The sequence below is a fragment of the Bison bison genome, unplaced genomic scaffold, assembly GCF_000754665.1.
Source record: "Bison bison bison isolate TAMUID 2011002044 unplaced genomic scaffold, Bison_UMD1.0 scf7180017864377, whole genome shotgun sequence".
Taxonomy (NCBI): Eukaryota; Metazoa; Chordata; class Mammalia; order Artiodactyla; family Bovidae; genus Bison; species Bison bison.
The window spans coordinates 5,115,501-5,137,326 of NW_011494949.1; the positions used below are offsets into that span (position 1 = coordinate 5,115,501).

The 21,826-nt window shown below is 50.3% G+C and overlaps 1 protein-coding gene across 1 annotated transcript in view; it reads right to left on the reverse strand.

Moving 5' to 3' along the window:
• Positions 1-21,826, reverse strand: part of NSUN2 (NOP2/Sun RNA methyltransferase family, member 2) — a gene marked incomplete at its 5' end in the record, with an annotated part of 33,079 nt that overhangs the window by 329 nt on the left and 10,924 nt on the right. Inside the window, 15 exons of the mRNA XM_010857148.1 lie at positions 1-204; positions 1,886-1,925; positions 2,957-3,095; positions 3,315-3,395; positions 4,516-4,651; positions 5,381-5,473; positions 5,746-5,930; positions 8,937-9,033; positions 9,367-9,497; positions 10,086-10,159; positions 13,040-13,170; positions 16,247-16,321; positions 18,177-18,369; positions 20,142-20,226; positions 20,998-21,069. Coding sequence (XP_010855450.1) covers positions 1-204; positions 1,886-1,925; positions 2,957-3,095; positions 3,315-3,395; positions 4,516-4,651; positions 5,381-5,473; positions 5,746-5,930; positions 8,937-9,033; positions 9,367-9,497; positions 10,086-10,159; positions 13,040-13,170; positions 16,247-16,321; positions 18,177-18,369; positions 20,142-20,226; positions 20,998-21,069 — 1,736 coding nt within the window. The remainder of the gene's footprint in view (positions 205-1,885; positions 1,926-2,956; positions 3,096-3,314; positions 3,396-4,515; positions 4,652-5,380; positions 5,474-5,745; positions 5,931-8,936; positions 9,034-9,366; positions 9,498-10,085; positions 10,160-13,039; positions 13,171-16,246; positions 16,322-18,176; positions 18,370-20,141; positions 20,227-20,997; positions 21,070-21,826) is intronic.

The following is a 21,826-nucleotide window of genomic DNA, read 5'->3' on the forward strand; positions in this document are numbered from 1 at the left end:
CCCGCACCCGGCCCGTCTTCCGGCTCCGCGGGGCTGGCCGCACCGGGCGCCGCAGCGGCGCCCTCTCGCTTCTTTCCCACCGGCACCTCCAGCCCCATCATGCGCAGGTAGTGCAGCCGCTCGTTCCTGGGCACGAAAGTCCGCACGGAGGCCTTGCCGCGCCAGCCGCACAGCACGATGGGGCACTGCAGCGTGTCCGGCTTCCTGCGCACAGAGCGGCTCCCGGTTAGCGGTCCTCGTCTGCTCACGGCAGCCTCAGAGGCCAGCGCAGACGACCGCGCCCACAGCCACCCCCAAGCCGGTCTGCCCTCCTACGGGCGTCCCTCCTCCCGACTCGAATACCGCCAAGGCCCTCAGGCTGGCCAGTGTCTCCCTCTACAAACTCGCGGGCGAGCCCCCAAGTCTGCAGACGTCCAGCACTCTCACCGTGAGCATCTGCAGGCACCTGCGCCCTCTCAAGTCTGAAGGCCTATCCCTACGCCTCCCTGCCTACTGACCAACAAGGCACGCAGCCCTGTCCCTCACAGCCCATCCGGACACACGAGCACACCGAGGCCCCCAGAGGCTGGATGACACGGCCCGGAGCCGGGATGGCAGGGGCTTAGGGTCGGGGACCAGGGCACCCGCCCTCCCCACACTCGAGGCTCCCGACAACCGGGTCTGGGTCCGCACCCCTGACAACACAGCCGTGACGCGCCGGCCTGTCCTAGGGAGGAGGGCACTGACAGTCGGTGCCACTTGGGTGCCCCTTACCCAGCACGGTGCCTGTCACTGTGGGCCACACGCGCTGTTTAGCTCCTTTCGCAGGAGACTCTGGTCTAGTTTTTGAGCTCCTAAAGTCCTCGTTAAATAAACACGTGTCCCAAGCCCACTGGCGACAGGCATCAGTGATGCAGGCGGAGCAAGAACCAAACAAGGGTTTAAGTAATAACTAAGAAAAAACAAACAGAAAAAGATGAGAAAGGCCTGAACGAGTAAGAAAAACCACTAAAAGAGAGAGACAGAAATCTATCGGAACTTTCTATTTTTTTAGAACAATTTTAGTTGACTAAAAAAACGATGAAAGAAAAACCTAACACAATTCTCATACTCCAGTTTTCTTCCTTAAAAAAAAAAACATCTAATTCCTGAAGCTCTTTTCACCTGAGTACTTCAACTGGCAGAAACCAGCGTACATGGAACACTGAACCCACACCTTAAAACTGTCCATTTTAAATTTTCTGTGAGCCGCCCAAATACTAATATCTTAAAACTGACCTGCCCCCTCCACCCTAGGCGGTGCAGAGCCCCCTGAGGCCAGGCCCCGCCGCTGGCTCCACCTCAGGGGCTGGGCCCCCAGCTTCCCTCCCACCACCCAGTCAGGCCAAGGCCCGCCTCGGGATGAGCTGCCCAAACCGCTCTCCAGCCCAGGGCCTGTTCTCTCTCCTCTTCGGGAGGCAGCGTTTTGTCAGAGGCAGCTGCTGAGTGGGGACCAGCTGGGGTGCAGATGCTGACTCGGCCACCCCCACCCCGCTGAGGGCCCCGGGCCGGCACTCAAGTCCCCTGTCCCGTTTCTGGCAAGTGCGGACCACCCGGAACCACACCCTCCTGCGAGGGGTGTCACTGAGCGGTGGTCCTGGGGGCCATGGCGGCTGGCACGGCCGCCCCCACGGGCAGGGCAACAGCACCGGACACGGCCGGCAGGCGTGGGAGAACGCAGCCTCTCTTAACGGCCCGTCTTCACACTGACCCTTCGCTTTATCCTCTGAACAAACATGCATAGGTACTTCATAAAGAGGACCGTCACGGTGACGCCCGGGAACACTGCAGTTCTGAAAGGCTTCTAAGACAACCCTGCCCTCTCCCACAGAACTCGGAGGCTTCGAGGGCGGAGCATCTCACTTACGTGGGGTCCGGCTCATACTTCAGGACGACGCTGCCCTTGGCTGGAAGAGAAACAGACACCGCTGCTTGAGCCCTCCGGGCCCAGACGCCTCTGCTGCCCTCGTTCACGGGCCCAGAGGAGAGAACCTAGATGCTAGGTCTCAGGGGTCTCGGAGGAGGCCAGAGGCCTTTCTTTAGAAGCCCACCAGGCTGCCCCACACCAGGTACCAAGTGGGGCCGTGGAGACAGTGGAGTCAGAGCGCTCAGGGATTCGGCCGCTCTGCAAGGCTCTTTCGGGCGCAGGGAGATGGGGATTAACCACTGCTTAATTCTCAAAACGCAAGATTAAAAAGATAATTGGTCCAACTCCCAGAAACAGCAGGAAAGAACATATAAAAATTGTCAAAATCATACTGCAATCATCTAAAGGCAGGATTAAAAGGAAAAAAACAAAACTGACTCCAAGCAGTTCCCTTATCCTTGACGACAACCCCCACGGTGAACGCGGTTCCACCCGAGGAGTCGAGCAAGGGGAGGCCGCGGCGTGCCTGCGCGACTTTAATACTGCGTCTATACCGTCTCCCTCTAACCGAACCAGAAACGCGGGTTCAGCGATAAAGAAGGAAGCGAGAACAGAAAGCAAATGCGATTAGAATCCCCGGCAGCCCTATTTTCATTCTGAGCTGAAAACCTCACTAGAGAGATGTAGGGTGGAAGGCTGGGAGACAGGAAAGCCCGGCTGAGCCCGACGCGCCCTGCAGCGCGGGGGGCTGGCCAAGACGCCAAACGAACCACATCCTGTGCTGGCTGCCCTCCTGGGCCTCGGCTTCCCCGCCCACAGATCCCCACCCCATCTGCCGGCCCCACACCTGCACAGGCTGGCGCGAGGGGCGGGCCGGGGAGAGCGGGGACTAATCCCCCATCGGCGTGCGGGGACTACCGCCTCTGTCCCTCAGATCCCTCGGCAGGTGGACGCAGGCCCTGAGAACCAAGCCTCAGCGTGCAGAACACGGAGGCGAGAAAGGCCCGGCAGGCGGGAGCGCCGAGCCGCCCCAGGGGAGGACGGGCTGCGTCTTCGCGTCAGGCCGCTTACCCATGTCCTTGACCTGGCTGTAGGCCTCGCTGCTGAGCTTCCTAAAGAACGGGTTTTCCTGGGTTAACAGAACTTGGACGTCTTCTATTGATACGGTGATGATTCTTGAGTTAATAAACGGATACAACGTATATATTCCCTGGGGGATACAGAGACCCATCACTGTGACGACCAGTGTGAGGCGGTGCCCGGGGTCTGCCCCCTCAGCATGGCCCCTACCCGGGGGTGGGGGGACCCCGGTGACACGGGGGTCGCACAGGCAGACATACCCCCCAGCCCAGGAGAGCTCAGAAACCACGAGAGCTCCCGCTGGAGGCAGAAACCAGGCCGGCTCAGAAACACCTGTCCATGCCCTCACCTCCTGTGCCAACCGGAAAGCACAGTCGAACTCTTCACCGCTGTTATTTCGACACCAGACTTTAATCCCAGTGTTAATGACCTGTGATGGAAAACACAGATGAAACAAACGCATGAAAGCGGAAGTCAGAAAAATCAATGGGAATACTCCCTTCCGTCAGCCCCCGAGCAGACAAAGCTGTCAGCAGCTGCTCAAAGAAGGGAAGAAGTGGCCGCCACGGTCCTCTGACTAAAACAGATACTCTCTCAGCCTGACTGAAGTCCTCAAGCGGTTCTGCTTTAAGTGGCTTATACTAACACTTAGCACACGCGTGTGTATGCGCTCAGTTGCGAAGTCCTGTCCGACTTTTTGAGACCCCATGGACTGTATTCTGCCAGGCTCCTCTGACCATGGATTTCCCAGCCAAGGATACTGGAGTGGGTTGCCATTTCCTTTTCCAGAGGATCTTTCTGCCCCAGGGATCAAAGCCATGTCTCCCGCATTGGCAGGTGGATTTTTTTTTTTTAACCACTGAGCCACCAGGGAAGCCCAATAATTAGCACTTAAATAAGACACTAAAACTAGGAAACTCTGAGAACACAAGAAATGCACGTGGTCCACGGGCCATCAGGAGCAAGGCTGCCATCACCCTGGAAACCCCGGTGGGCCCCTGGGAAAGGACAGTGTCCGAGCCCTGTCCTGAGAATATGTGACGCCCAGGACCTCCAGACCACACGGAGGTAGGCCGTGTGAAACAAACAGGCGAGAGGGAAATGAGCTGGGAACACAGTTCAGCAAGTAAATGCAGGCCCTAAAGGCTACCGTTAAGAACACACGAAACCAAGGCCCACAGAGCAGCAGGCAGGCCCCGGTGCCCCACGACACAGATGGCGGGAAGGACGCGGCCGGACGGCCTGCACCCAATGGTGGCTCTGAGACCCCTGGGCGGGCGGCCCGCATCCACTGGTGGCTCTGAGACCCCCAGAAGGGCGGCCCGCGCCCACTGGTGGCTCTGAGACCCCCAGAAGGGCGGCCCGCGCCCACTGGTGGCTCTGAGACCCCCGGAAGGGCGGCCCGCGCCCACTGGTGGCTCTGAGACCCCTAGGCAGGCGACCTGCGACCACTGGCGGCTCTGAGACCCCCGGGCGGGCAGCTGGGCCCTGGCCCCTCCAACAAAGCGGGAGCAGCAAGAAAGGACGGCCCTCCGTGGCCGGGACCCCACCTTCATCCTCTCGCTGTTGTTCAGCAGCACGTTTCTCAGCTCCTTGGACACCATGTAGAGCTGCCTCTTCTTTCCTTCCGTGGTACGGGTTAACAGATTCGTCTTTGGGAACGAGGGATCCAAAGCATAAAACTTCCTGTGAAAGAGACACAGCTGGTTACGAGGGTTCAGCTCAAACGTGACGCCAGCCTTGTGGCGTCCCGCCCCTGCATGGTCTAACGTCTCACGCTCGTGTGGTTCAGGGCCGGGGGCTCTGCCCTGGACGCCCACTGTCTAACCCTAACGTCCCCCGCTTGGCCTGCACCTCCTGGATCCAGGACCTGCGTTCACAGGCACAGCGTCTCCCCCGAATTCCAACAACACACCTGAGAACACTCCCCCTTCACGGACATTTTAGGAGGGATTTTCACAAACACAGGCAAAGGACCAGTCATCTACAGGACAGCATATGTGAGCACTTTGGTTCACAGACGCTAAATTTAACCGACAAGGAAGAAGTGAACCCGACAGATATCCTGAGCACCTTTCCCCTGTGATCGACCCAGAAACCCCACCCGACCAACCCTCCCTAACCAGCAGCAAGGTGGGGCGCCCTGGCCACGGACCCCCACCGAGGGCTTCCCACTTGGGCCCCCAGTCCAGAGTCCCCATCTCCGTCATCTCTGCCTTCAGGGGTCCAGCATTCTCTGATTACTGCTCACCTTAAACTGAAGGGTTTGGTAAACACCCTCTAAAGCTTCCCCCAGCTCTCACAGGCAATTAAATAGGAGCTAAAAGAACAACTACGGTTACATGTGACCACGTGTGCATTTAACCCCACGGTAAACATAAACAAGGAATTGTAACAGGCCGAATGAATCCTTACTGGATAGGTGGAAACAGCGGGTCGTCTTCGGGAATAAACACAAAGGGATCTTCCTTAAACCCAAACAGCTTCATTTTCTTGGATGGAGGAGGGCTGAGGCGGGTATGGGATGAGGGCATCCGTCAGCGAGGGGTCGCAGTAGTCCCTCCAGCCCAATCCTCCCCGCAGCCCCACCCCGCCCTGCAGGGACGCGGGTCTCTTCCTTGCGGAGGACGATCCGAGGCGTCCATCCCCTGCGGTTATCAGCCACGGGGCCCACACAGCCAGGACCTGCTCGCCCCTGCGAAGCCGCCACCCGGACCCTGCTGAACCCCGAGGGCTGGGCAGACGCTGGGGCGCCAAGGCCACGACGCAGCGGTCCTCACCCGCACACGCCGTCCCTCTTACTCCCACTGCTGTCCATGTTCTCCACTCTCTCCACTGCTCCTGTGTCGCTGATGCCAGGTGCCAGCTTGCTCTCCAGCTCCGAGGTGTCGGAGGTGCAGCCCGCCATGGGCTCCGCAGGGCTTGGGGGGACGGGGGCCCGCGGCTCTGCCAGCTCACCCTGCAGCTGGACAGGGACACGCTCGTTAACACTGGGACAGCAACTGCCTCTGTCCTGACACAGGCAGGGAAGATTCCAGGGCCACAAAACCCACCCGAACGAATACAGCAATTCACATGCAAAAGACAGACAACAGGATTCTTTAAAAAAGTATTTTAAATCTGCTATTATAAGCAGAATTCATGGGCACAGAGTCTAGTTTTAACTTCCTGTTTCTTAGCGGGGGCCAGCAACACCGGCCTGTCTTCACCCAGAAATTCTGCCAGGCATCTGCTCTGTGCGGTGAGTCACACGCTTCCAGACACGCTACACAGGGCCGAGAAGGAAGACAAGGACTCAGAGAGGAGAGTGGAAACGCTCCAGGGCCCAACGGAAGAAAGATGAAGTGCACCTCCCACGATGGAGGGACCAGTTGTCGAAAAATGAGCAAAGTGTCTTACTGCCGTTAACTTTCTACGTATACCTTATGTAAGATCTTAGACGACAAAAGATCGCGTGACACACAGCACAGGGACTACTGGTAACAACGCTGCTTATATACTTCAAACTTTCTATGAGAGACCTTAAAAGCTCTCACCTTGGGAAAAGACACCCCACAACCAGGTGTATGTGCACAGCATCACCCTGGTGCCCCTGAGCCGACACGATCTGTGTCCATTACATCTCAACTTGGTAACCTTCTTTAAAACTGTACGTCCTTTCTAACAAGTCACCAGGCTGGTAAAAGTGGTATTTCCCAACCCTTATGAAGTGAGTTTACAAATCAGGTTATGTACACGGGAAAGTCCAACACGTCCGTCAGGTTCACAAAGCTATTAAGCGGACAGGCTGGTAAGGTTCTGTAACGCTGTGCAACACTGCCTCCCAGAAACGTGGTTTAATTGTAAAAGAAAAAGGCAAACAAAGAACAAACCCCCAAATCCTCTGCCAAGGTTAGCAAGGCTGTGTGTCCTTTCCACCCCGCCCCTCAAGTCTGGAAACCGCCTGCTTTCCAGAGCCCCCTTCCCGCGCCCCTTGACCCAGGAAGCTCCTTCTGTTGGGCGCAATGCTGAGATCTGACCCGGCGCCCTCACAATGACACCAACAGCACTCTGTCCGCATGCCTCTCCCCGGCCCCAGCTCCAGCAGCGTTCACACTCTGCATCGCTTCAACGGGACAATGGCGTCCTGAAGACCGAGGCCCCCAGTCTTATCACGTGGCCCCAGCAGCGCCATGCTAGGTGGGCTCACGAGTGCTCTGACCAGGTCAAATGTGACCAGTGCAAAGTAAGATGGATCTCAGAGTGCAAAATTCAGTTTTTAAGTCTCAGAACGAAAGCATACAAACTACTTCATTAGTAACATTGTGACTGCATGAAAATCACATGTAATATAAAGCAACAGTTGCAAGATGATTCAGTTGCAGACGAGGTCGGCGTTCACATGTTGAGCGCCCGGCTGTGAGCTCCACGCCTCCTCTCCTGACGGGGACCAGGGGCTGTGAGAGGCAGGAGCCCCGCCTCCAGGGGACCCTCTCCAGCCTCACAAGCCCCAGGACGACTGCTTGGAAGCGCCGCGTCACCTCGCCATGAGGCTGTGCCTGCAGGCATCTACCTGGATGAGCCATACCCTAGAGAATGGTTGGCTTCTATTTCTCCGAAGGCTATAAGCACCACCGGTCCTCATCGTCCCACACGGACCCGAAGAAATTAGAGCCCCGCTGACAGTGACCCCAGGCCCCAGTCCACGGCAACAGGAGGCATGCTGATGGACGAGCTATCAAGTCCCACCGCACGCTGACAAAGGGGGGTACCGCGCTTCACACCACAAGCCTGAGTTAAGACTCAGAGGCTGCCCTCGGGGTTCCCTGGTGGCTAGGGGTAAAGAATTCACCCGCCAGGGGTTCAGGGAGACCCCACAGGCCTCCGAGCAACTGAGCCCGTGGGCCACGATTACTGAGCCTGCGAGCCACAACTCACGAGCCCATGCACACTTCCTGGAGCCTGTGCTCCTCGACAAGAGAACCCACTGCAAAGAGACGCCTCCATACCGTGACTAGAGAAAAGCCTTCATGGCAAAGACCGCCCAGCACAGCCAAAAACAAATAAATAAAATTATTAAAAAAAAAATAAAAGAGCAGCAGCTGCCCTCTCCCCACCTCTCTGCCTCATGGCCTCCCTCACACAACCCTGGGGGCGGCTGAGGTTCATTATGACGGATCAGCCCTGCCCACGTCCACCTGAGGCAGGCCTGGACAGCCTGGCATTGCCCCTCACGGCCAAGGGGAAGGCTGCCGGCCTGCGGCTGGCAGAGCTGTCCCAGCTGAAAACCACCCGTGGGAACGCAGGGCTCAGACACCAGGGGATTCTGACTGAGCCACAGAGCAGTCTTCACGCCTCTTCAAGTTTTATTAAAGAAGCAAGCTGAAGATGCAGAAGGAAGGTGTGTGTGTGTGTTAAGTCGCTCGGTCATGTCCGACTCTGCAGTCCGTGTATACTCCAAGGACCATAGCCCATGCGATTCCCAAACTCCACCTTTTCCACTTCCCTTATAAGGTGGCTCAGCTGGTAAAGAATCTGCCTGCAATGCGGGAGAGACCTGGGTTCCATCCCTGAGTTGGGAAGATCCCCTGGAGAAGGGAAAGGCCACCCACTCCAGTACTCTTGGGCTTCCCTGTGGCTTAGCTGGTAAAGAATCTGCCTGCAATGTGGGAGACCTGAGTTCAATCCCTGGGTTGGGAAGATGCCCTGGAGAAGGGAAAGGCTACCCACTCCAGTATTCTGGCCTGGAGAATTTCATGGATGGTACAGTCCATGGGGTCACAAAGAGTCAGACACAACTGAGCGACTTTAATTAAAAGTTTTAAGAAATTGGTGCTTTTTGGAAAACTCAAAAATATAAGGACACCATCACCACCACACACACAAGAACACCCAACTGCCCTCCACCCTGCAAACATGCTCCGTGGTCAGCTCCTGCCTCACCGGTTAGCAAGGCCACACAGCACGCTCTGCTGTCCCGGGAGACGCTTACCTTTGGAGGACGCTTATTCCACGGCATCGAAGCCTTCTTCACCAACACAGCCACAAAGAAGCCTCCAGTGTTCTGATGATGTGGTAATATTCTAAGACTGAAAAAGCACACGCATACACAACTTACCCTGTTTAACTGATCCAAAATACAATCTCATAACACAATATATTACTCACAATACAACACACAACCCTCACTGAGAGAACGGCAGTGTGTCACCTGTAAGGAGTTGATAACGCAGTGTCTAGAACATCGCCATTTACGTTCACACCGGTTTGTTTTTTTAAGTTTACAACACAGCTGCTTGCTACCAGCAGCTAGGAGACACTGAGAACCTTACTTGCTGTAAAGTTCAGGTCCAAAAGTTCAGCCAAGGGCACAGCACAGCCCATGCAGGAAACGCCCGAGACGCATCTCCCAGGAAACTCACCACCGCTCCAGGTGCATGGCCTGAAGCTTCTCAGGGTCCTTCGGGGGGAACATGGTCGGCCGGATCTGGGTGTGTCTGTTGTGGGGGACATCGTCCCAGGATGTGAACCACTGCCCATCTTTCGTCATCACCTGCAGGGCCAGAGGGTTGGGACTCAATGACCAGCCCATCTGAGAGCAGGGAAAGCCAGAGGAGGGGGTGGGGAAGCTCTCAAGAGATGGCATGTCTCATTTCTCCCTAAAGAGAGGAGGACGGTTTGCAAGGAAAGAAATGACACCATCTTTTATTCCATGAACCAGGACACTCATTCTATGAGGTGGCATTTTCATTTTCCAAGCGGGTTATTTTTTCTCTCTTTCTTTTATAAAACAAGCCTCAGACCGTTCCTGGGCTAACACTGAGAAGTGAATTGCTTCCTACTGGAAACAAAGGTTGGAATCCCAGCCAATTAAAAGGGAAGAAAGCAAAGCTATACTTGTACATAAACAAAGCTGACTCGTGATTACAGAATAAAGGCAGGAGAACTTCCACTGCCAGAAATATTTGTATAAACGTACCGTTTGTCATTAAACATAATTCTGAAACTGATTCTAAGTTGCATAATCAAATGAACCATTTATTCAAGTTACCCTAGAGTGGATGCTTTAAAATTCTCACGACTCTAAGAGGCCTAGTAAGTTGACCCGCCCTTTTGAGCCAGAGTCCTGGCGGGAGACTACCTTCCACTGCGAGAGCCCAGGCACCCACTTCAGTCCTGGCAACTCTGAAGACACGTCGGCGAGCTCCAAAGCACCTGCGGGTCAACAGCAAAACAAAAACTCCCGTTATCCCAGTGAAAGGAAACAACTGTAAAAGATCGCACACTCTAAGATCCTGTTTACAGAGACTGTTCCGGGAGGCCAGACCCACCCAGACAGAGCAGATCAGAGACTTCTGGGGTGGGTCAAGGACTGACCGTAAATGAGCTCTTCTCCACAGCGTAGCATCAAGAGTCACTCAAGCCCACGGACCTGCACACTTAGAGCAAGTGCTGCCACGTGGGTGAAGGGCAGCACGGGAGCTGCTGCAGGAATCAGCTGCAGAGTCCACGCTGCGCCCAAGGCGCGGCCATGCAGGCGGCCTAGAACGCACACAGGGCGGGACCCTGCGCTCGGCCGGCTCCTGGTCTCCAGTCACACCAAGGACTACATCTGCGTCTGCATGCCTTTATCTCGAACAAACATACCGATCCAAAAAGCAACACGATGAAACTGTGGACATTTTTAAACATTCAGCTTCAGGTCCAAGCTGGTTTTCTAAAACGGCCATCAGGACGACAGCCCCCTTCTAAAGCGGTGTTCATAGGAGTGCCATTACAAGAAGCTCTACTCTGGGGCCGTTACAGGAAACCTCTCAGATGAACTACCCACCACAACCCACGGACAGATCCATGGACAGCCTCACAAAAAGAAAAATCCAACACAGCTCCGTGGAAGCTGTGAAAAACGCAGGGCTCATGAAAACAAAGCAGAAGAATCCCCAAGGCGGAGGTCCAACAGGGAGAAACGTCAACAAAAGCGTCATGCTGGCCGCCACGGGGCATCCAAACATTCCGGCTCCTAAACGCGAACACCAGGTAACAGTGCAAACACGGAAGCTGGTTTTCTCAGTCCAACGCTGCCTGGGCTCAGCGGTGACTCTCTGCTAGCATCTGGGTCAGAAGCGAGCACTGACTGAACGCCTACTGGCCACCTATCCCCTCTGCTGGGTCTGAGAACGTTCAGGTGGGGGCCCCACGCCTGCAGTTAAGATCCCCAGCAAATGCAGAGGACAAGACCCAGCAAAAGTCACTGTCTGATGAAGCCACGTCTACACACATGCCTCTGATGGAGCATGGGAATGAGACACCCACGATGTGGTCTGGAGCAACCATGTGCAAAGAGACAGCTGTGACAGCAAAACGCAGACGGAAGACCCACCTGCCCAGTGAGAGGGTGCTCAGGGAACAGGACTCTCAGTTACTGTCAAATTACATCACCCGTGACCTTTCTCTTTACCGGCCTTCTGAAATAGAGCACCACCAAAAGTGCGGAGCTTTTCCATACGGAAAACACGACACAGAAATCAAGTCTCAGATAAGGGTAGCGAAACAAAATACGACACAGGAAATTCAAACTGAAAGGACCACAAAGGTGAGAACAGGAGGGCTGACCTCACAGCACAGGCCTTTCAGCCACTGAGAAGAATGTAACAGAAGCTGAGACAGTCGTGGACACCATCTCAGGAAATGCACACCAGTTTCAGGATCTACATTTCAACCTGCTTCATACGCAAGTAGCATTCTATTCAGGAGATGTAATTAGTTTTAAATTTCCCACTATTTGCTTTAAGGAGAATTTGATGGAAAAGATTAACATTTCAGCAAAAACATAAAAGGAGAAATATTTGACATGAAAACATGAAACGTTATGTCTGGTCCCTCAGCGTAAAACAGTGTGGTAAGACCTCCCTCCCATTGGGATGGTTAATAGTCAAGAAAGCAGAAAATGGCGAGTGCTGGTGAGGATGCAGAGGAGCTGGAAAACCTGTGCACTGTTGGTAGAGACATAAAATGGTGCGGCTGCTGTGGAAAAAGCATTGTGGGTCCTCAACAAATAAACACAGGATCACCACAGGCTGCAGCAATTTCACTCATGTATACACCCAAAAGAACTGAGAGCAGGGTCTTTCAAGAGTCGCTGGTATAGCCAGGTGCAAAGCAGCATTATCACAGCAACTAAAACGTGGAAGCGACCCAAGTGTCACCGACAGATCAATGAATGAACAAAGTACAGTCTAAACATACAATGAGTATCTTCAGCCTTAAAAACGAGGGAAATTCTGAGAGTATATCATCTAACGTGAATAAACTTTGGGGACATGATCCTAAATAAGCCGGTCGGTCACACAAAAAAATGCTGCAGAATTCCGCTCAGAGGCGATACCTAGAGCAGTCACACACAGAGACGGAAAATACAGCAGGGAGGGCTGGGGCGGGGGGATATGGGGGAGCTGCTCAAAGGGCCTAGAAGTTCATTTGCAAGATCAAGAGCTTGGGAGCCTGGCTACACAACAGAGTGAACGCAGTTACGCTGGTGAACTGCATGTTTTAAATTAACTGTATAATTTCAAATTACGTGTGTTTTACCACAATTAAAACTTTTTAAAAATGCAACGGTGTGGTAAAGGATCTGATACCACCTTTCAAACTTATAGAAAGAAAACAGGCAAAACTCATTTCTCATGGAAAATGACAAATTCATTACAGAAGCATGTCTGTAATCAGGGCTACCTCATTTTGAGGATTCCCGAGTGGCGCTAGTGGCAGAGACCCTGCCTGTCGATGCCGGAGACATAAGAGAGGTGGGCTTGTCTGGGACGTTCCCCTGGAGGAGGGCACTGCAACCCACTCCAGTATTCGTGCCTGGAGAATCCCACGGACAGAGAAGCCTGGCGGGCTACAGTCCATAGGCTTGAAAAGAGTCGGACCCGACTGAAGCGACTTGACAAGCACACATACACCTCATTGTAGGGTTTATGGACTAATCATACAAGCTAATGTCCATGAACAAAGTTAGAAAAAGTCTACAGGAGAATGCACCACAGCAATAAAGGTTCTGAAATACATTTTCCTAAAGATCCGTCACGCACTTACCTTCACTCTTTTCCAGTAGAGACGCTATGACGGCTTCATCCTCGATGGGATTCAGCGAACACGTAGAGTACACCATCCTGCCCCCCTCTACTAGCTGCTCAGCACCCCGTGTTGCGATCCGTAGCTGTAAACTGAGGGCCAGATACTAGGTTACTTTACGACAAGCACAACCATACAGCACACGCATCACAGGCCCTACTAGAGCAGGTATTCATTAGTTTAGGACAGACTTGCTGGCTCAGACGGTAAAGCATCTGCCTACAATGCAGGAGACCCGGCTTCGATCCCTGGGTTGGGAAGATCCCCTGGAGAAGGAAATGGCAATCCACTCCAGTACTCTTGCCTAGAAAATCCCATGGACAGAGGAGCCTGGTTGGCTACTGTCCATGGGGTTGCAAAGAGTCGGACACAACTGAGCGACTTCACTATGACAGACCTACAACAAAATACAAAACACTCTCTGTAAAATGAACAACGCTCATTATTATACCTTTTAAGGTTCTAAAGGAAGTCAGTGTAAGCCTATTTAAGGTTCTTCGTGCTGATTAAAAACAAGAGTCCCAAGTCCTGCATTGTCCCTCCTCCCCTTGCCACTGGTAACCACCAGTCTGCCCCCGTATCTGTGAGCCTGATTTCCACCTGTGACAGTCACTAGCTTGCTGTAGTTTTTAGACTCCACATGTAAGTGGCATCAGGTGGCACTTTATCTGTCTGGCTTACTTCACCTCGAATGATCATCGCTAAGCCCATCCATGTTGCTACAAATGGCACTATTTCATTATTTTTAATGCATCCCAATATAGTTCTGAGGTAAAATTATGGAGAGAATTTGGGAAACCAACTGAATTATTACAAAACTTTCCCTTTTCAAAATGACAGTGAAATTAATAAAACCGGAGGTTGAGGGGACAGAAGATACCAGGAACGTATCTGTAGAAATCCTTCATCTCCCATGCAGGGAGCAACCAATACCCATAAACCCAGAATGTGCCATTCACAAAAATAGTGTCTCCAATCTTTTAAAAGACTTTCCTTTTGTTCATAAGGCTCTTCACAGAAGAAATACCTTTTTGAATACCAGGATTTTCAACATAACTCCATTTAAAAAAAAAATTTTCAACATAACTCCATTTTCTGTTCCTCTGTGAAAGTAAATCACATCTTCTAAGTCTACATGACACGCTTCATTTAAAAGTGAATTCTGTGCACTCGCTCATTTTCACTTTAGTTCTGGCTGCGCTAGGTCTCTGTTGCAGAGCACAGGCTCTACGTGCGAGACCTCCAGCAGCTGCGGCTCACAGGCTCAGCTGCCCCAAGGCACTTGGGATCTTCCCAGACCAGGGGTCAAACCCACGTCCCCCGCGTGCGCAGGGAGATTCTTCATCACTGGGCCACCAGGGAGGTCCAATGCGATGCGATTAATACACTTAAGCTACATTGGGTGTGTATATGTGTATGCAGATGGCATCCTCTAAGTGTTGACTATGACTATTTTAGATGACCTCTGTAATCCTGATACTAATCTATATTATCTAAATCTATTACTTCACTATTCTGATAATTGAAAAACAAACAAAGTATCTGTAAACAGTGCTGATACTAACCTATGTTATCTAAATTTATTACTTAACTATATCAATTCAATGCTTCATATGAAACATGAATTTAGGTTTAGAATACATCAACTGCTAATAGAAAGAAATATCATGTATTTGTATGGTCTTTTTAATAGTGAAATTTTCCTAATATATTGAATTCAGTTGTTAGCTTTATGCTTTGCTCATTCACATGTTGGGAAAGGTTAACAGAACAGTAACAACATTGCTTATGAAAGTGAAAGTGAAGTTGCTCAGTCGTGTCCGACTCTTTGCGACCCCATGGACTGTAGCCTACCAGGCTCCTCTGTCCATGGGATTCTCCAGGCAAGGGTTCTGGAGTGGGTTGCCATTTCCTTCTCCAGGGGATCCTCCCAACCCAGGGATAGACTGGGGACAGCAGGCCAGTCATGAATGCCCACTAGAAAGAGTTGTCTCCAAGGTCCCTTAGGGCAGCCTGTACAGGGAACAGGTGCACACACTCCCAAGGAGGCTGCCGTCTGCAGCCACTGCACACTGGGCCCCCACGGGAAAAGGGCACAGTCGGCTTAACTGGCTGCAAAAACAACGCTGCTTATAGATACTTTTTTTTACTTTCATTATTTTTTCTGCACCAGTGGATTTTGGTTTTTTTCTCAATTATCAGAATATTTAAGTAATAAATTTGGATAATGTAGATAAGTATCAACATTGTTTACAGATACTTTTTTTTAACTTTCATTAATTTTTTTTTCTGTACCAGTGAATTTTGCTCCCCCCCCCAATTATCACAGTAGTTAAGCAATAAATTTAGATACTATGGATTAGTATCAGGATTATAAAAATATTCTTTAGGATACTCTAGATCAGGGCTTCACAGGTGGTGCTTCAATGGTACAGATCCGCCTGTCAATGAAGGAGACTTAGGTTTGATCCCTGGGTGGGGAAAATATCCCAGGGAAGGAAATGGCAACCCACTCCAGTATTCTTGCCTGGAAAAACCCCATGGACAGAGGAGCCTGGTGGCCTGTAGTCCACAGAGTTGCAAAGAGCTGGACACGACCGAGCAACTGAGCACACACGTGCGCACACTCTAGGTCACCCACAGTTCTGTATCTGTGATTCTGATGTTAAATGAGATAAAAAGCCAAAGCTCTGTGGACACTACAATTTAAAAAATCCCTATGCACAGGAAACACTACAATACACGAGGAATTATAAAATATATCTGAGTTATAAGACTGCCTTTTTCCTTTCAGTTTTAAGAACTTTTCAAAAAATTTTTTAAAGATAGCCATAAATATTTCTGAGATCAGATGTTAAAAGGTAAAATAATTCAACACGAAGAACTGAAAACAGAGAGGAGAAAGATTAGTAAGAAACGGTCTTTTCATGGACAACATGTTTAGAAAATAAAAGGCATTTTCGATACATGCATACCTGAAATGTATACAATTTCATGTCCTACTCTTGAAAGGTTTCAGAACCAACTCCTGACAAATATGCAGACTCAAGAAGGCAGCTCCGAGGCTTGCGTCAGCCAGCTGAAGCTCTGCACGCTCAGGGATTCGACCGTAAGCCTTCACTCACCTCCTCGTCGCCCAGGGCCACCAGGGAGGTGCAGCTGACTTACCCATGCAGCTGCAGGCTGTTCAAGGCGCTCCACTTCTTCCAGACGTCGACGTTTTTTCTCATTGTGCCATCTCCACTGCAAAGAAAGGGATTTAAGAACTTAAAACTCTGTACCACAGGATGACTGGAGCTTAATAATCCATGCTAAAGGGTATTATGAGTACCACTTAGAAAACAATCTAATTCTCACAAGCCCCAATAAACTTCCTATTTCTGTTTGGAGGACACTCTAATGCATTAAACTTTCTAATCATATTTCAATTTTAATTCAACAAGGAAATAAAAGATCTGAGTAGGAAACCTCACTCGACAAAGAGACAGTAATTTGCTTCCATTTAAGAGAAATACCATCAAAACACCATCTCCAGACCTAGGAAAGAACTCTGAACATAGATAACAATCTGATCCTACTACTTAGAAACTTGCTGATCAACAGCAGCATTTTAATCAGAATTACATGAATAATGATAAACTTATAAAGGACTTCCTCAGCAAATTCAGTAAGCCAATTTAATTTCTCTACCACGAGTGTTCTCTGTATCAATTAAACATTTTTGAAATTTCTACTCCTATTTAACAGAAATCATTTCCATGTAAATTTCATAATACAGTTGACCAATTAAGGCTTTTTGTCCGGGTCTAATTTCGAACCCCAGATTTTTTGGAGGAATTCCTGTGTCTGCTGGCTTTCCCTGTAAAACGTAATTTTCACTGTGGGTCTAGTCACATGTCCTTGAGGTGAAGGCTCTGCAGGGTGGAAATGTCCTGTAAGATATCACGGCTTTCAAATGACATCCCCTGCTGTACTGTGGGGACTACAATTATGACTGCCGCAGCTTACAACTCAGAGGGCACATCATGGGCACAGTGTTGTATCTCTGATCACAAGAACACAGGGAGCACAACCCAGTGCTCCGTGACCACCTAGAGGGGTGGGAGACGGAGGGAGGGGATGGTGTACACCCGCCGAAGCTGAGTCACGGGAATGTATGGCAGAGGCCAGCACACGTGGTAAAGCAATTATCCTCCAATTTAAAAAAAGAGAGAGGATAAAAAAACCACAGGAGTGGGAAAACATCTAATCCAAAAGAAAACTAAAAACCTGCAATCTGAGATAAAAAAAACAAAAACAAATGCAGCTCATGACCTATTTCAACTTTTCTGAAGGAGAATTCTTCCGGGTGTTTGACACACAGTAATACCGCCACCGAGCTCTGCCACCAGCAGTAAAACTACCATTTGTTTAAACAAGACAGGACTTGGTAACAATGCATCCCACTTAAACGCTGCCTTTAGAGCTAACAAAGCACGATGGAGGGTTTGGTAGAACAGTCTGGCCAAGTCACGTGCTCAGAGAGACACATTTGACGTCCACGTCTATGGCAGTGTCTCCGGGAGCTTAGCCACTTTACTTTTACTCCTTCCTTTCTGGAAAAACTCAGTAATTCAGCTATACCTTGAAATTCTCTTATCAGTAAACTCTACAAAAATCTAACATAATACATATCGAAGAAAGAGATGTGTACAAATGCATGAGTTCGCCAACCTTCACGGAACCCTTGGATGTCCTACTCAGGATTCACCGGGTGTTAACACCGATTATTACGCTGTGACACTGTATCTACATTCCCCGCAAGCAGGCGCTGAATGAACACTCACACCTCACTCCCGGCACAGTGCCCGCAACAAGGCCCTAGTGATATCACTGCTCTCCACTATCGTCTTCATGTTCCCTTTCAAGACCATTAAAACCGTCCCTCTCTGATCTCCTTCAGTTTATCACTAAAACTGTTTCTATTTTCTGATTTAGGCTCACACTGCCTCTCTCTTCAAACCAGCTGTGACAAATTCACTACCCACGTGCAGCTTCACTTTAGACTCTGATTTGCTTTCTCGTGGGGACGCTGGGCTTCCCGGCCTCCTGACGGTACCTGCAAGGGACATCACAGAGGATGCGGTCGTAGAAGAGGATCTCCTTCCTGCCGTTGACATCCACCTGCAGGCGCGGGATGCAGGACGCGTCGTGGTTGACCACCATGATGCAGGGGCTGCCCAGCCGCTTGGCCTGGTGCACCAGCAGGTAGCACCGCCTGTTGTCCACGTCGTTGGCGATGACAAAGCCCTCTGCGAGCGCAAAGGCGGCGTCGGGTTAAAGGCAGCGGACAGGGGGCCGCGCTCGCCCCCAGGCTGGCAGGTGGGACCAGCAACCCAGCCTCAGACTTGCCGGAACTGGGGCCGCGATCCGGGAGAAGGAAGTGGGCGGCTTGGCAGGGGTTTCAAGTCCCTTAAAATGTCAAATCTTCAAAATTCATCTTGCCAACAGTTCCTCACTTTGGACGGCTTATTCTGCCCAAACTAGCTTTTCTACCATTGACTATTAACAAAAAAAGGGAGAGTGAGGAGAGAAAGACGTGGAAACTAAGAGAGTCTCCTGACAAGCGTTTAAAATAGGCCACACGTGCTGGGGCTCCACTATAGACCCTGAGAGTCAGCTCCCAGAGTGAGGTGGGGACTGAGGCTCCTGAGGGTCCACTTGCCAAGGAGGCTCGGACCTTTGCCATCGACCTCATGTCCTCCAAGTTCAAGACGGAAGCCTCGTTTCCTATGTGGAGCCTGGAAACGTCACATAACTCACCTACCAGACGCTGGTGGGATTTGAACCTGGGGAGTCTGACAGTGGCTCTAAACTACATCCTCCCGCCTCTCACACAGGTACTAACCGTCAGAAGAGAACCAAAACCCCAATGTGAGACGGGGACTCCCTAAAATTCAAACTGAAATCAACCTATTGGGGCCCCCCTTGGGGTCTGGTGGTTAAGACTCTGCCTCGCCATGCAGGGAACGTGGGTCCAAACCCTGGTGGGAGACCTGAGATCCCACACGCTGGGGGTCAACTCCTGGGCCGAGCACCAGGACGAGGGCAGGCTCGCCGCGATGAGAGATCCCGCATGATGTAACCAGGGTGCGAAGCAGCCAGAGATTTTCACCAGGCAGATTAAAAAAAAAATCTACCTACTGTGGCTTCTAAAAGAAACAACACATGCTTTTACAGAAACCACGCGTGATGCTAAACTGAAGGCCCCTCTCCACGGGGCACACGAGGGCACAGGTGACGGGGTCAGGCACAGCACCCAGCTCTACTTTCAGAGACAGGGAACCCAGCTGCCTGACTCCTCCTGTACAGACAGTCAATTCCTAGGCAGGCTGATAAGAAGTCCCGGGTACCCAGGGAGGAAAAAGGGGTCTGGAATTCTCAAGGAGGAGGAAAGGATAAACACCTTTTCTTTTTTTCTCTACATTCCTTAGTCTTAATCACGTAAAACTAAGTTTTTTTTTTTTTCTTTAAGCCCGAAACTGATGATTACACAACAAACAACCCAGTTTAAACTCTGTCCTAGGAATTAAATAACAACAATCCTGCGTGAGGACAGTTTCCCCTTCCTGAAAACCTTCTGACCAATCCTGGTATCTTAGAATGTACATCATGGGAGTGGGTCTGGTGGGACCTTTCTATTGTTAAGTTCTAATTCTTTTATCCTAAAATGTAAATTGTGGGAGTGGGTCTGGTAAAATTTTTACAACATTGAGGCATTCTTTCAATTTACTGTAATAACTAATTTAAAAAGTATATAGCTCCCTTGCTAACACTAGCGAGGGGGCACTCTCCGCCCCTCTTCTGATGTCTGTGTCAGAAGCTTTCCCTGTCCCTTTCATACTTTAATAAAACTCTGCTACACAAAAGCTCTTGAGCAACCAAGCCTGGTCCCTGGTCCCGAAGCTACATCTTCTTCGGAGATGACATCGTTCACCGTAAGCTATCACTGTGTTTGCTCTTTCCCTCATCCACCACCCACCAGAGCAGCACCCCCACCCCCAGACCCCGGCCCCACACATACCTGGGAAGGGAACGTTCATGTCCGCATGCAGCATTTCAATCAACTGTGTGGTCTTTGACCCTGGAGCTGCACACATATCTAAGATCTAGTGAAAAGCAAGAAAACGTTTGATGTTTTTCTTTATATAAATCAACTATCCTACATCTAACTTAGAACAATTTAAAATTATTTTTCATTTCTACTTTAGGACCTAAGCACATTTATTTCTAAGATAAATCTATGGCATATGTTCTATTTAATTTATCGGGATGCCCTAATCTATATTGCCCCCAAACCACAGAAGGAGAAAGATACTCGCTCCACAGGAAACAGGAACAAAAACAGCACTAGAAACCGGCAGAAAAATACACTCAGGGATGACGAGTGAAGATACTAAATGCAAAAAGCATTGTAACAGAACGCTAGGGGGCAGAGTTCGCTGGGTTCCAATCTCAGTTTGGCCCCTGACAACTAACTTCTAACTTTAAGCCAATTACCTCCGTTTTTCTTTGCCTCCTTTCTCTCGTCTGGAAAAACAGGGACAGTGATAGCATCTGCCCTCACAGGGATGTGTGTGCAATAAAGAATTAATTCACAAAAAGAACAAAGAACCATGGTTGGCATTCAACAAGCCCTCGGTATGGGTTCACTGTGAATTCAACCTGACTGAGTCAGAGACAATGAAGATAATCTCAACAGCAAGTAAAAAAACTGAGCTGTAAAAATTGCAAAAAGAACCTAAAGCAAAATACATATCATTTTTCCACTTCACCCAAAGTGAAAAGGAAAAATAAATAATGAACCACATTAAGATAAAAGGTCTCAACAAAACAGAGAGAGATGAATACCAGCATTTTCCATGTAAGGCTCAGAGTACCTTATGGTGAGGGTGGGCATTCAGCAACAGCGGTGGAATCATGCTGACGGCTTCCTGACGGCTGATGTTTCCCTTGGAAAATAAAATTGTTAAAAATCAGCAACGGCATTAAAAAAACAGCAGAAAAAATTAATATTGGGCATTATTTCCAAGGCATTAAGAAAACACTGTATAACCATACACAGAACACCAAATTTAGTACTATCGCATATACAGCAAGTAAGACCGATGTTTCTACTAGTGGATAAATGGCCACTATCAAAAGACAGTAATCCCATCAGAATGACATTCAGTTCAGTTCAGTCGCTCAGTCGTGTCCGACTCTTTGCGACCACATTGCCTACAGCACACCAGGCCTCCCTGTCCAGCACCAACTCCCGGAGTTTACCCAAACTCATGTCCATTGAGTCAGTGATGTCATCCAGCCATCTCATCCTCTGTCATCCCCTTCTCCTCCCACCTTCAATCTTTCCCAGCATCAGGGTCTTTTCCATCAGGTGGCCAAAGTATTGGAGTTTCAACTTCCGCATCAGTCCTTCCAATGAGTATTCAGGACTGAGCTCCTTTAGGATGGACTGGTTGGATCTCCTTGCAGTCCAAGGGACTCTCAAGAGTCTTCTCCAACACCACAGTTCAAAAGCATCAATTCTTCGGTGCTCAGCCTTCTTTACAGTCCAACTCTCACATCCATACATTACCACAGGAAAAACCATAGCCTTGACTAGACGGACCTTTGTTGGCAAAATAATGTCTCTGCTTTTGAATATGCTATCTAGGTTGGTCATAACTTTCCTTCCAAGGAGTAAGCGTCTTTTAATTTCATGGCTGC